This window comes from Cottoperca gobio, chromosome 24, assembly GCF_900634415.1.
Source record: "Cottoperca gobio chromosome 24, fCotGob3.1, whole genome shotgun sequence".
In the NCBI taxonomy this organism is placed as follows: Eukaryota; Metazoa; Chordata; class Actinopteri; order Perciformes; family Bovichtidae; genus Cottoperca; species Cottoperca gobio.
Genome location: NC_041378.1, coordinates 13,627,115 through 13,642,214, shown reverse-complemented (window position 1 = coordinate 13,642,214; position 15,100 = coordinate 13,627,115). Strand labels below are relative to the sequence as shown.

Here is a 15,100-nt window from a genome sequence, read left to right as displayed (position 1 = left end):
GGGCAGATGTTTCATACAAAGCTATAAAACATGACATTGATAGTAAGTCAGATCACTGTTTTATTCTTACCAACAATTACATTGTTACTTTTATATTTAATGTAAAATTAACATGAATTCTCATGTCAATAATATTTTACTGAGTATAACTTTACAAAATCTAAATCACTTTTAGCACCTTCAGAATCTGCTGGTTTGGTTATTTTTGGTTACATGTTTGATTAGGAGCACACAAGACATGATGTATGGAACTGTTTAAGATTCATAACTGTGTCTATCTTGTTTTCTACTCACAGAATACTGTAAGTAGCCTCTCGGCATCACTTACAAACATAACATACCACTTCTATGCAGATGACACACAGATGTGTATATCGAACCATTCTGACAAATTTGATTTGACTTAAAGTTGTTAGATATTTGATTAATTGCCAACAATCTTTGTTCTTTGTTATTATGATATTATCATTTTTTATTTAGTATTTTTTGCCCATGAATCATGCCCCAGTGACTTAAGCTAGCTAAATCCATATTATTTTGTAAATTACTAATAAAAGTATATTTTTGTGACCAGAATTTTGTATAATTCTCTATTTATTCTTTGCACTTTCTTTCGTTTTTTTTTAGTTTTAGGTTTTAGATCATTTGTTCAAAGGACACAATTACTTAATTAGTTTCTTCCTGCCATGTCACTACCTGTCACTTCTTTCTTTGTTCTCTTCATTCCTTTGTGCCTCTTTATCTAGTCTCTGTGACTCTTTCTGTAATTCAGCTTTCTGGTCGATGGTCAGCATTACCATTAATTGATCTGTGTGCAGAGACAGTGGCTACTGAAGGGGGATAATTCTGTATGTGGCAGAGCCTGCCTCCTTCAGGGAAGAGTAGATTAACAGCTGACACCATCAATCTGGCAGGAAGGCCAGTAAAAGAATTATAGAGTGAGAATGAGAGACAACTAGAAAAATTGGAAGATAGAGATAGAGAGAAAGAGAAAAAAGACTGAATATTTGAAAGAGACTGCAGGTGGATTGAAGATGGGAATACATTTAATTGAATTTTTAAGTGTAATTAACACTGAAATGTTTCTACAGGCTTGTGGAGAGAGCTGTGTTGAAACAATCTCCCTGAACAGCCACTGTAGCCATTTGGTAAGCTTGTACAATACGCTCAGCCATTTAGAGTAAACACTGTCAAAGCCTGTCACAATTATCTTAATGGAAGAATATATTTTTACTAGAAATTCTTACCAGAATGCAAAGTTTTGTTTTTGGTGTAGTTACCTTAGTTAAGGTCTGTGAGTTACCGAGACTCTCTGAGAGACGAGGGTAGGTGTAGGAGCTGTATGGGTGTGACTGTGGAAGGTTCTTGAACGTCCCGCTGGCTGCATAAGGGACATTTGGCTCCTGCAGCCCAGAGCCAGACCGAGATCGCTGCCTTATAGCCGGCGTGGGGCTGGTCTGCGTGACGTACGAACTCTTGGGTCGCTTTTCGTATTCGTCCCGCAGGCCACCGTAGCTCCACTCACTGTCTGGGTAGTTGATCTGCTCGCTGTGTAGCGAGGCACGAGATGGCGTGCCCACTGAAGTGTCCCGGTAGTCCTGGCTGGACGAGCCACCCACAGATGCCCGATAGTAGCCGCTAGAGCCCACACCACTCCCCACTGTGGAGGCTACCTCATCAGCTGAGCGACCTTTGCTCTCCAAGTACGTGTGGTAGTCCGGGGGAAGCTTGCCATAGTCTGATTTTTGGGGCATGGCGTCCGGGTAGAAAGGGCTACGTATGGGGTATGAGTGACCATTCTGCTTGGTGAATCGATAGTGCCTCCCAACTGCCCAGTCCCCATCTATAGAGAAGCTTGGCTTGCTGGGATCGAGAGAGAAGTCCCTGCTGGAGGTGTCTAGGTCACAGGAGTACCGGGAGTAGTAATGGCTGAATCCATTCTCCTCCGGGGTGTTGGCATGACCACTGCCAGAGGGTTTGGAGCTGCTTCCAGCCTGGTGGGGGCCTGGTGGACTCTCTTTACGCAGAGAGTTGGAGCGCGTTACTGAGATGTTGTCAAAATCCTCCAGCAGGCCATTGATGGAAGCATCTTTGGGTGGCCGGTTCCCTCGAACAATGGTCTACGAGAAGAACAAACACATTTACACTTAACATACAAGAGAGCCTGCTGCCTGAGAGTTTGATGGAGGTAGCCCTGATACTTTGGGTTGCAGTACATTCAATTTCAGTTAAATCATTCCTGGCTGAAAACTGAATGAGATGAATTGAAATTCCTGTTTAATCAACCTTAGTCAACTAAAAACACTTCAATTTTCAGGCTGGAATTTCAATTCATGTGTATCAGGGCTTTGTGACAAGTATGAAATTAATCATCACTTGCAATAAATGAACGCCGGTATTTGTCATCTGAAAGAACGGCAGTCATCAGTCTCCACAACCACTAGTTGTTGTGAGTTGGGATGCAGCTAGAAAATGCATGTAGATAAATGGTGGGATACCTCAGATGCTAAAAGGAAACCAGTGGTGGATTCAAGGAGCTAAATCATGACCCATTTCCCTCGCAACAGATTAGCTTCATTTTCAGTGGGCTGATCAGGATACATTAATAGTCGTGACGTTTGGTTTAACGCTCGTGAGGTGCATGAACACACCAGCATGCGCTTGCACACACAAACAAAGAGAGAGTGAGGGAGAGAGAGCGAGAGAGACTGAACACACATGCTCACATCTGCTTCAAAGCGAAGGCAGCTTAAACATCAGGGGTGCTGCTTATCCCCTCCTACCTTGTGTTAAGCCCTTTACACGGATGTGTCGTGAGTCATGGGGAACTGGTGCTACAGGGGGACTCGCTGAACTACACTTTGTGCGCATGCATGATGTGCGTGTGCGTATGCTGTTTTTGTGGTGTAGACTGTGAGGATCCCCACCTCCATACAGTAGAAATCATGACACAGTTTTTATCTACCTGTCTCTCAACCACTTGGACATTACAGGAAACGCTGCATTAGAACAATGGAAACATGTTGCATGACTGCTGAATGCTGAGAAGAGGCTGAGCTGGAGGGATTATTGCTTGAATTTCGAACTGTTACACAATCTATTCAAGAGCTTTTTCTGATGATCAAACACAATTTTATTTTAGTATATCTGACTGTTTTTCAGTGATGTCCTTGCATTACAGCCTCTAACTACCTCAAGTATCAAATCCATCCAGTCAACACTTTGTGATTTGTTGTATTTTTTTACTATCCACAATATAGTTGTTCTACAAATCCTTGTGTGCCTTTACATCACTACTCTCCATTCTGGATTACCATCCTTGGTGTACCTCATGAAAGTGCCCATCATGCTTTAGGCATTTAGTGTATTTGCACCTTGATGTTTTTATGGTCTCAGTCAGTTTCCAGCTCCCTATCCACACAAATTACCCGCCTACCTGTCAATGTTAACTCATGTGGCTTTCACAAGCCTGCGGAAATCCCTTGAAATTCAAAAAATTATATTCCCTAGAATATCATAAAACTAATGGGTTCATCAAAGCTGTAACAACCATAGAGTACAATAAAGCTGAACTGAATTCAAGTAGCTAAATGAGCTAAGCATGCCTGTTCCACAGGGACAGCTGATTAATTCCCACTGGGACAGCCATTGCTAGAATTGTACCGCACACACTTATCACAATGTGAGGCACTTTGGATAGGTGGGATACTTTATGTGGTATGTGATGACTTAAACTAACCACAACGTGGTCATATGATTCTTTTATATTTTCACTCAAGAGATAAAACCCTCATGTTAATATTGAGATGGCTGACATGGCATGTATACTTCTCAGCCTTTTCAACCTCTGAAGGTGTTTGCTGAACCTTACTCTTAGACCCGACGAATGTCACATCAGCAAGTTCTTTGACAACGCTCATGCTTCGCTGTCTGTCACATAACTGTCATACTTGTCTCCGCTGTAGTTTGTCCATGTCACATGTGCTGAGGCAGAGACTCAGAAAAGCCGGGATAATCATCAACTCTCAGCAACATTGCGCTGACACAAGGATACATCCAGACGCCGTCACTTAGCTACCTGCAAACTGTCACTGCAAACACACTCCCTTCCCCTCATCTCCTTTATCTATAAGACTGTGGCTCAACCAGGCTACCACAGTTATTAAAAGTAGTATTATCACGTATTATTAAGGACACTCTCTTTTCCTTTTCACGCATACGGTCTGAGTTATTCCCAAAAATACATTTCTGTGTTGACCGAGTTCTCTTCAATTAAATGAAATCTCCCTTGCTGCCTGATGGTTCCACATTGTTTCACATTTTTAACCATGCTGATGGCATGGCTCTGGGGATAGCAATGTCAGTCCACCTCTTAAGTCAAGACTGAAATATCTCAACATGTGACTTTAGTGATTCCCTGGCTTTCCTAATAGCACTATTACCATTTTGCCTAATACTTTGATTTATGACCAAATATTTTCAAAACTAATGCCATTATCATCAACATTGACTGTACTTTGCGTTTCGTACTGATTTGAAAATGTTAGCATGCTAACTGGCTGAACCTGGAAAAAAATATTATATCCTACAAATTAACATGTTTGTCACTGTTAGCATGTAAAGGCCCTGTCACACATATTCGTATGGCAGAAACGTATGCTGGCGTATATGAAAATTTGTCAGAGTCCAAATACGTCCAACTTTTCATCGGATCGGATCAGAAAAGTGAACGTATACAGATACGCATGTCTAACCTATTGATAGAGCATCACTTACTTATACAAAATGTATCAGACAAATACCCAACAAATGCATAATGTATACAACAATATGGCGTATACAAAATATCGGCAATAAACTGGTGTACGTTGATATCATACCTGTCAACATTGGAATTTCATATTTTAACAGCTCTCAGCCACCAATGTAAACGTAAACACATAAGGGACTGGGTATATACATTCAGGAAATACATGTTTATTTAAAGTATGTATTACTTGTACAGACATGTTTATAAGATTTATGTATTTTATTTGATGAGTTATTATCATCAATGTATTTGATGATTGATGAGTTGTGTGGCTTTTGTTTCCCCCCACGAGGACTCCCTTGCGATGGCAGAGTCTGGAAACATGTCCGCTACACTGCGACTGAAATCATCGCAGAAGCTGAAGGCTACATTATTTTTAGCGCAAAGCATCGACATCGTTCCCTCAGCTCTGGTCACTTGGTTTGCCTCTGAAACAGTTCTTGTCACACATGAAGTCATTGACAGTGTATGTTTCTGTGCCTCTTGGGCGTGCTTGTGCTTGGACGATTGTTCTTGCTGACTAACATTGCTTATTCCGCCGTGTGCGATGCTAACATCTGAATGGCACACTTTACAAAAAGCACAAGTTTGCCCGACTCTGCTTTTAATAAATAAGGGAAGGGCTCCTCCCATTTGTTCAGGTACTTACATAAGGTTTTAACTTGTTTGGCAGGTACAACTGCGTCTCCATCTATCTCCCGTTCCCTGTGACTCTCATCATATGTTCTTGTCTTCTTCACCTTCTGTGTTATTATTCCTGTTTTCTTCTTCTGTGTGTTTACTGGCGGATAACGCTTTTCAGCTAAAGTTAAACATAATACTGCCACCTGCTCTACCGGAGGACACTTTACACTTTTTTTAATTAGGCCTTTTTTTTGTTTGAAAGGTTAAAAATACGGGATAATTACTGGAAAATATTTAAACGGGAGAAAAACGGGATATAAGTAAAAATTCGGGATAATCCCGGGAAAAACGGGAGGGTTGACAGGTATGGTTGATATAAGGTCAGGCATAAGTAGTTTGCGTTAAGAGCACGCGATGTTACGCTGGGGTGTTTTGAGCATGTTCAAAATTACCGGACGTACCCAACATGTGCTTCATAAATTATGCAGACGTTACACATAAGTTACGTTACGTTAGACATACGTGAATACGGAATATGTACGTGAATACTTGCCTACGTGAATACGTTAGAGGTACGTTAGATATAGGGTACGTCGGCTGACGGTGAACCCTACAGCCAATTTATTGATAACGAGTGGATACCCTATGTTAACTTATTAAATGTGTTTCTACAGTACTGCTAGCGTTCAGCTAGCGTTTTGGGAGCTTATTGGGGTTTGAATATAGTATATAGGGTCCCTGTGAGTAGCTCCTCCTCACTTCTTCACAGCACGTCTTGATGAATACATCAACCCATCATCAGAGAGCATGGAGGATGCTGAGAGGCTGCGACAAGAGTACATTCTGTTCTCCAGCATCAGCATGACGTGAACCAAATGGCACTTTGGCCAGCTCTGTTTGGCCAGACGCTCTGATACGTTTTAAATAAGTAAGTGATACGCTATCAATGTTTGACATACGTATAATAATTTGTTATGTATACGTCAGCTACAACATCGCTGTGGAAAAGTTGGACTCTGACAGATTTTGAGCTACTTTTCATATACGCCAGCATACGTTTCTGCCATACGGAGCTGTGTGAGAGGGCCGTATGTCTGGCGTGTTCGGCCTATCGTCTGCGTCCTTCAAACGATCACAATTTACCCTTAATTTATATCAACGTATTGCCGATATTTCGTATACGCCAGCATACGTTTCTGCCATACGGATATGTGTAACAGGGCCTTTAGCAAGGTGCTTAATTCATAGCATTTAGCTTAAATTATAGCGTAAGTACAGCCTTACACAGCCGCCAGCTAGCATGGCAGTAGAATCTTGTTTAAACTAAAAATGCTAATGTTATGCTGCACTTTAATAACGTCTGCAGAGTGGTAAGAACAAGGAAAACACCCCTTACTCCGACTTGCCAATGTTCACACATTAATCGAAGGCTTTTCGCCCCACTCACTCCCGATAAACAGCTTAAATTATCTTCTTTTGTTGCGTTATGTTTTTGTAGCAGTTTGCTACAAAGGGAAACAGATACAATACATATAGCTTCAATAAAATAAGCTTGATTGTATAGTGTAAATACTGTATTGTATTTTGATGTAACTGTTAGTGATGGTGGCAGATCTGCCACAGTTTGTTGGCTGTCCGTAATTACAGTTTAAACACAGCATGAACACAGCTTATCGTACTATGTAAGAATACAAACAACTGGCCATACAAGTCAAGTCATAATAGCAATTCAAATGCTATGGTAATTAACCTTTTTCTTCCTGTTTTACCTTTAACAACATTTTTAATTTCTGACTTGTACCTACTAGCTGAGTGCAGTTGTTACAGACTAAAATAAAGCCTCTGCACAAGCCTTTACTATTACTAAGGCTGTTTCATTCCAACATCTCTCTCTCTTCTATTTTGTTACTTTGTACACATCCATTCTCCCTCTTTAACACTCCAGTTCCTCTCCTCTGTTTGAGAGCTATAGGCTGTTTGGTGCCGTGACCTGGAACCCAAGGTGAAATGGCCTATAAAAGCAGCGAGTAAAGTCCCGCTGAGAGGCGGTGGCTGCAGGACGGATGGTGTTTTAAACAAGTCGGTGAGTGGAAATCAATCTTGCCTTGGACAGACGTTGCAGTGCATAGGCCCGGTCATACACTCATGAAAAAAGTCAATTTTACTTTTAAAAATAATCCTCATGTGACATTAATGTTGTTAACCGATGCAAATAAAACTGCTTCAAAATATTATTGCTGCTGGTATTGTCATAAGAATAATCCTCACACGTCCTCTGAACTGTGGTATGAATTTGTGATGCTTTGTGTGAAACCTAAAATGAGGCAGAGTCACATCATGTTACGCTGCGTGGATGACGGCTAATTCAATTGGCATACAATAGTAGGGAGTGTCAGTTATCTAATAAAACATCGTCATCTCCATTTGGTTCATAATCAATAAGACTGTGTCAAAGAGCGTGACAGGTACAGGGGATGGAGAGAGTCGGAGAAAACAAGGCGGCGAATGAAACCGAGGAGGTGATGGGAGTGCAGAGGGGAGAGGGAGACAAGGTTAATTGTGTGCCAAATCACTGTCAAACGGTCGGCATCAAGCCTGAAAATCTTTCCATTAATTTGAATTAGGGGGCTGAAACTGGTTACCATACCCCCCACCCCCTTCCACCCTTCTTTCTTCCCCCTGTCCTTACAGCTTTGCGAGCTATGTGCGCGGGTCGTGTTCGGCGGCAATGGTGACAGCAGCCATATTTCATCGGCATGCGGCGTTGGTCTGTCCTTTAGTGATAAGCTGTAATAGATCTACTCTCTCCACTCACTATGGCCCGTTCAAGGTAAGCACAGGCGAGAGGAGAGGAGAGGAGAGGAGAGGAGAGGAGGAGAGGGGAAGGGAGGAGAGGAGAGGAGAAGATGGGAGGAGAGAAGGGGAGAAGAGAGGAGAGGAGGGGAGGGGAGGAGAGGAGAAGGGAGGAGAGGAGAGGAGAAGAGAAGAGAGGAGAAGAGAAGATGGGAGGAGAGGAGAGGAGAAGAGAAGAGAAGAGAAGAGAGGAGGGCGGAGGAGAGGAGAGAAGAGGAGGGAAGAGGAGGGGAGGGGAAGGGAGGAGAGGAGAGGAGAGGAGAAGAGAGGAGAGGAGAAGATGGGAGGAGAGGAGGGGAGAGGAGAGGAGAAGAGAAGAAAAACAGAAGAAGAAACTTTGAAAAGCAGCTGTGAAGGAATAGAAAGAGGAATCACAGATAGCAAGGGATGGAAAAGGGGTGACGAGGGAAGGGAGGGTGGAAGTGTCGTAGAAAGGGAGCCATGAAAAATGAGGCTCATTGGGAGATAAGGGGGGATTAACCTTGCTGGTAATGAAGGGAGGGTGTGATGGGAGGACGGAGGGAGGAAGAGAGAGAGACATAATTAATGAGCTTGCCCTTCCTGTGACTCCTAGCTAGAACCCTGGTATTGAGGCTGCGCTTCACTAGCCAGCAGGGTCCCGGGACAGCTGAGAGGCCGGGGGAGGAGGAGGAGGAGGAGGAGGAGGAAGAGGGCTCTTCTCCTTTACTGCATGGCTCATCTGCACTGCTGTTTCTTTTGATTTTGGAACTGAAAATGGTTTTTGGTCAGGAATCTGCCACAAATTGAACAACTTACACTTTTGACAGTTTTAACGGAAACCCTCTATTATGTGTTGAAAACGTTTGATGACTATTAGGGTCAGGCTATCCTCGCTCAGAAGCTAAATACTTCTCTTTTTTGTCATTTTTTAGATAACATTTGGACAATGATAAGTGGACTGTTAAAACTTGATTTTAATGCCGGTATTTGTTCAGATGCAGATAAAGATGAGATGACATTAATATTATAAGTAGTATACTATTTTTTATTTCCAATAACTCCAGAGGGTTGTAACGCCCAATTTATTGAAAAAAGATAGATTTCCAAAATGTAGCCTTTTTTTTGTTTGCTCTCCTAATAGGTACACACAAAAGGAGGCACTCACTGACGAGTTATATTTATTAAAGAAAGTTTATTTAATAAACAAAGACAAACTAATTTACTCGGATGAATCACTTTATTCAAATTAAGGATTTGTCATACAATATGACGACAGACATTCGAAAAACCTCAATAGAAGCTTTGAATGTAAAGAAAATGACATGACAAAATGACCAGTCGTGAGTCTTTAGTCACACTTATCACCTACCACACCCCTACTCGCTTTCTCTGCCTCACACACATACTGCAGAACATCGCCTACTCAACACACCCACTCTCAGTCCTGCCAGAACACGACCACATAGAAATGTTTTGGGTTTTTTTTTGCTGACATGTTGTAATATCTCTCTCTCTCTCTCTCTCTCTCTCTCTCTCTCTCTCTCTCTCTCTCTCTCTCTCTCTCTCTCTCTCTTTCTGTATAAAATCCTAGGCACCATCTCTCCTCTCTGTCACGACTTCCACTGCAGAGAACAAGCACACGTGGGTATTTACGCACTCACACAAACACGGCGGCACACACTTCTACTACTACTGCCGCCACCTCTACTGCTGAAGTGCAGTATCGTTCTGCATCACTGACCAGTTTGTGAACAGAAGCTTATTCACGGCCGTCTGAGAAAGATAATATCAGAGAGTCCTTGAGACAGCAGACAAAGAGACTACTCAGGACTCTCCTTTGAGTGTCTCGCTGAAGACCAAACATGACCTGCAGTGCTGATTAATAAGAAACTACTACAGCCGATGCATAAACAAAAAGGGAAGATATTGTTTGTGTGAAATGAAACACCAGTTTTATTCAGTAGTAAATAAAAACAGCTAGGTGTATCGCCAGGGTTTTGTATCAGCCTCCACTTTGATGCAAGTGATACGATATAAGAGAAGAGTCATATCTTTAACTGCAATGCATAGATTCACAGCAAACATAACATGGATTTAAAAAGATAATCTCACACTATTCAGGTAAGCAGAAAGATTAAGGTGTTTTATCCTCTAGCTCTATCTGGTGGATAGAAGTGGTAAAAATATATTTTCTTCTAATAAGGATATATAATATAGAACAATTGTATTTGTTTGTTAATATGTTGTTATGAGCAGGGTGTCAGGTGTTAGTAGGAGATTGTACTGGATGGAATAACCATGGTGGAAGGACCAGAACCAACAATGCTTGAGTCTCTCAATACTTTCCTGCCCTGTCTGAACTTCTCAAAGCCCATTGGTTGCTCCTGAAATATGGATGAAAAAGAGTATATATCATTTTTTTTAAAGCTCATTATTTTAATAAAAAAGCCAGGCACTGTATATTTTAGCAATCATTACTTCAACATCAATAAATGGTTAATTTGTTGGGGACTATGTTCATCTGCGGATTAACACACATTTGGTACGCTAGTATTTATGGCAGCAAAATGGTGTACGGGACTAAACACGTAAATAAACTACAGTGCCAATGTTTATTATAACGAATGAATGTTGGCCAGTGGAAAGGTATAGCTCAATAATGCGTTTTTAATACTTTTTAGACAACAATAGAACTGTATGAATGGAATGAGGAATAAACATATTAGTGTATTATTCAATTAGCTAAAAAGATATATCAGGCTTTGGCTACACATATAATGCATAACAGTATTGATTTACCTTTTGATCCTGACATTGTAAAGTATTGACAGTAAGAGAAACATTGAATATTACCTGTCTTTTCCTTTAAATAATACGTTGTAGTTGATTTAAAGGGAGAAGGATTGAAGGCACAATTCCTGAAGTGATTTCAGTCACGCCTTGTAAGAAAAGATCATCATGAAGCCAGTCATAAATGTAATTGTACCTAAAGTAATGAAAAAAACGTTTTTATGTCAAGCAAAGTCAAAAGGAGGCTGACAGTTTCTCCCTCGACAGCAACGCCTTGTGTGTAGTCGTGTGGGAGAAGCAGGAAGTGTCTTGTGCTCTGCTGCTCTCTGCTGGTCTGACTCCATACTTCACATCTGAACCAGCACATTCATAGTGAATTAAATAACCGTGAATTTAAATGATGTGGATGTTAATTTCACTGATTAAGGGACAAAGTTTACTGAGGCCTCTGGTAATACGATTCCCTAAGGCTCATATCTAGGATCTCAGTTATTAATTAGAACGACTAATCCCGACCTCAAAACCCCGTCGAATATGACCTCAGATCAGTACGCAAGCTGACAGGTTGACCCACCTGTATTACTTAGTGGAGGATTTCACGGAACAGTTCTGCTGATTTCTTGACATGCTATTAGCGGAACTGCAGATGAGGTCCTAGCAAACATGAACAGGATTATTGAGGGAGCGGATTTTGGAGCATTTCCATGATTAATAGGCTGTGGGCTGACCTGTTTCCTCAGGCCATCCTGCTGCCTGTTAGTTACAGTAGTTAATAACCATCATCTCAACATGCTGAGGAGAAGCTGCACACTGAGGGGTTCAATGAATAGATGGATACCATCATACGATACATCATAAGGAAAGTTGGCTTGAAAATTCTTACGCTACGTCTGTATGCATAGAAGAATAAGGAAAAGGGAAGTATAGAAGCCTTTGCTTCTGATGACACATTTAAGAAGAATGCTCCCAAACTTCAACCTATTCTTAATATAACTGATTGAGAAGCCTTTTATAAAGAAGAAGCTAAGAGTGTAGTAGTAAGTAGTAAAAGTGTGCTGACTGCAGTGTGTTATAAAATAAGGACTACAATTGTGTTTTTTTATTTCAACTTTTTTAACCAGATGAAATCTCTTTTACAATGAGGATCTGGTCAAGTCATATGTTGTGCACGTCGAAAATATTTTAATTTGAATTTAAAAGCAGTTTCAAGTCAATGATCTCAGCTTTTTTTCTTTTAAAATACTGTTTAGTTTGACATATTCAGGCCTTATCAAACTATCGAAATGAAGTCAACTTCTCAAAAAACTCATAAACGTGAGGGGTCATAAGAAGATATTGCATTATTTTAAGGGGTCATAAGCACAAAAGGTCAGGAACTACTTAAACAAGTGCTTACATCCTATTTTTTATATTTCAGCAGCATATTTCTCCAGTGCAAGGATTCCTTTTTTTGTCACATATGGATTTGTGTACTCTTTGCCCACATTAAACTAGAGGAAGCTTCTGGTGGTGTTTATGGGATTAATGTATCAGTGTGTATGTGTGTATACGCGTATGACACGCTGCTGAAGGCAGACTGTGGAGCCCGTTCCACGAGTATCTGACGTTATGTTTTCCTCCTCTGACGAGATGCCCCGACCCCCACAGCTCCCTAGCCGGCAGCTCAGAGCAGTGTGACCCAGTCACCTATGCCCTTAGCTGGGTAGAGCCTCAGCTACAAGCTCCGGGATCCATGAGTTGAGGGTGCAACGCATGAAATGAGGGATGATTTCCAGCAAAATGGATTAGTGGCGAAAGCATAATGAAATACAAACATACAATCGGACCAAATCCCCGACCTTAAGCATATTAGCACAGCAAAGCCTGGACACTCTTCTTTTTTTCCATCCCTCTAAGGCAGATTTAAGATGATCCAGAAACATAGCCGGCAAAAAATTGCTAGAAAATATAATAACAATAAGTAGAACAAAGCAGTCCTGTGTCTTTGCCAGTTTGATCAATTTATGTGATCTCCTTCTCTGGGAGTTTCCAAGTGAGTCCGTCACTGTCAAGGAAACTTTCTGATCTAAAGAAGGAGAGAGGAGAGGAGATGGAGAGCAAGAAGAAGAAGGAGAGGAGACGATCAATTAGATGTCCCTCAGTTATCTTCTTGTCAACTCTGAGACAGATAAACAGACAGTTGCCCGCCATAGATTAATTACACACCGGCGCTCATTAATCTGAGCCCCGTCAGCCAGTTGTAGGCCTCTACATCACATCTCCACCCCTTTCATCCTCATTCAACCCACACTTTCTACTCCTTTTTTCACTCATTAGACCACCCTCCTGTTTGCTTTTCTGCTCTCATTTCTGATCCACTGCTGTCGCTTTTATCCCTCACACACACACACACACACACACACACACACACACACACACACACACACACACACACACACACACACACACACACACACTTTCATCCTATATGTTGTGTTACATTTGCGATTGTCAAGGTCAGTATCAAAAGATAGACTGAAGGAATATGTTATACTGTGAATGTGAAGGTTACTACTGTACTGATTAGCATGCCAACATGCTAAACTAAAACATGGGGGAACATTATACCTGCTAAACAGCAGCATGTTAGTGTTGTCATTGTGAGCATGTTAGCATGCTGGAGTACAGCCTCACAGAGCCGCTAGCATGGCTGTGGAATCTTATTCACTAAGATCACAGCTATATTGTACTGTATGTGAAAAGAAAACTGAAAACAGTAAATGTCCTGCAATATAAGCATCAAAATCAATAACTGGATGTTAGCTAAGGTATCTACTTCTACAGCGTGGACATCCATTTCTTCTGGCATTTTACAGTCTACATAAAACAATGTAGCATTCGATCCAGGGGGAATATTTTATATTTTCGACTGTCATTTTCATAAAAATAAAATAAATCAAGTCAAACTATTGTACAGTAACTAATGATACATTTTCTTTTAGCATGTGAAACATTCACAAATATAAGAAAATCATTTGAACAGTAAAACTGTATTTTTGTAAGGACATGCACATGAATAAGTGTATGAAAATGATTTTGTTAGGAGTTTCCTAGTCTGATACAGCCCCTCAAAATAGATCTATAATAGCACAGATGAGGGTTAGGGTTAGGGTTAGGAAAATAACAATAGAAATGATGTTTACTATAATCTGGCTCTGAAATGCTAATGGATGGATCAAACGTGATTTTAATTCAATATTCTTCCACAGGGATAAAAGAAGTGAATGAATTGAACTGAACTGTGAGTTGTAGTTTTCTATCTAGCCACACGAGGATACTGCAGGTCCTGTCATTAAATCTCCTCACACCAAGTGTAGAAATGATCATCTGCTGATTGAGAAACAAAGAATGAAAAATAATGTTCAAGGAGCCTGTGTTATTTTATTTTAGAGACATTAGCTTATCAGCAGTGATGCTACTGATTTTCAAATGCCATGGTTTACTTTAAGGATATTTATTCTAACTCCACAGGACACAAAGTATTAATGTGTTTGAGAAGCTCATGATTTTGAAAAGTCCCCCTACAGTTTCTCATCAAGGCATTGGAAAGCACTTTCTCCATTACAAATCAGTTTTTCCTTATTTCCCTATTTAAAATTCACAGCCTAAATGTCCTTCCAAAAAACCCACTGAAGGATGGTTGTTAGCCAGGACATTTTGAGCTGCCCTGGCAAAGTATGGTGCGCGTCGCTGAAAGCCAAAAATTCCCCCGCTGACTGTGGCTCCGGAGCCTCCGTGAGAGGTGATTTGCAGAGTGTGACTGTGAATGGCAGCCGAGAGAGAAGACAAAGTGAGAAAGCGAGGGAGTAGGAGCAGAGTGGAGGAAGGAATGAGAGAGGTCTAAATCAATGCCATCCACTTCAGCTCAGTGCCAAGAAAGACAGATGCTCTCTCTATCTGTTTGTGTGTGCATGAGGGTGCATTGCCTGCGCAGACGGGCATCAATCAGGAGTTCTTCTCCTTCAAGCTGCTTTGACCAATTTAACCCGAAATCAATGTAAGATGGAGTGTAATACATACTGA

General features: G+C 41.1%; 1 protein-coding gene across 3 annotated transcripts in view; it reads right to left on the bottom strand.

Moving 5' to 3' along the window:
• The window catches only part of pak5 (p21 protein (Cdc42/Rac)-activated kinase 5), a 70,281-nt gene that overhangs the window by 11,423 nt on the left and 43,758 nt on the right, over window positions 1-15,100 (bottom strand). For all 3 annotated transcript variants that reach the window (XM_029425543.1, XM_029425540.1, XM_029425542.1), the window contains one exon: window positions 1,281-2,120. In XM_029425543.1, the coding sequence (XP_029281403.1) occupies window positions 1,281-2,120 (840 nt within the window). The remainder of the gene's footprint in view (window positions 1-1,280; window positions 2,121-15,100) is intronic.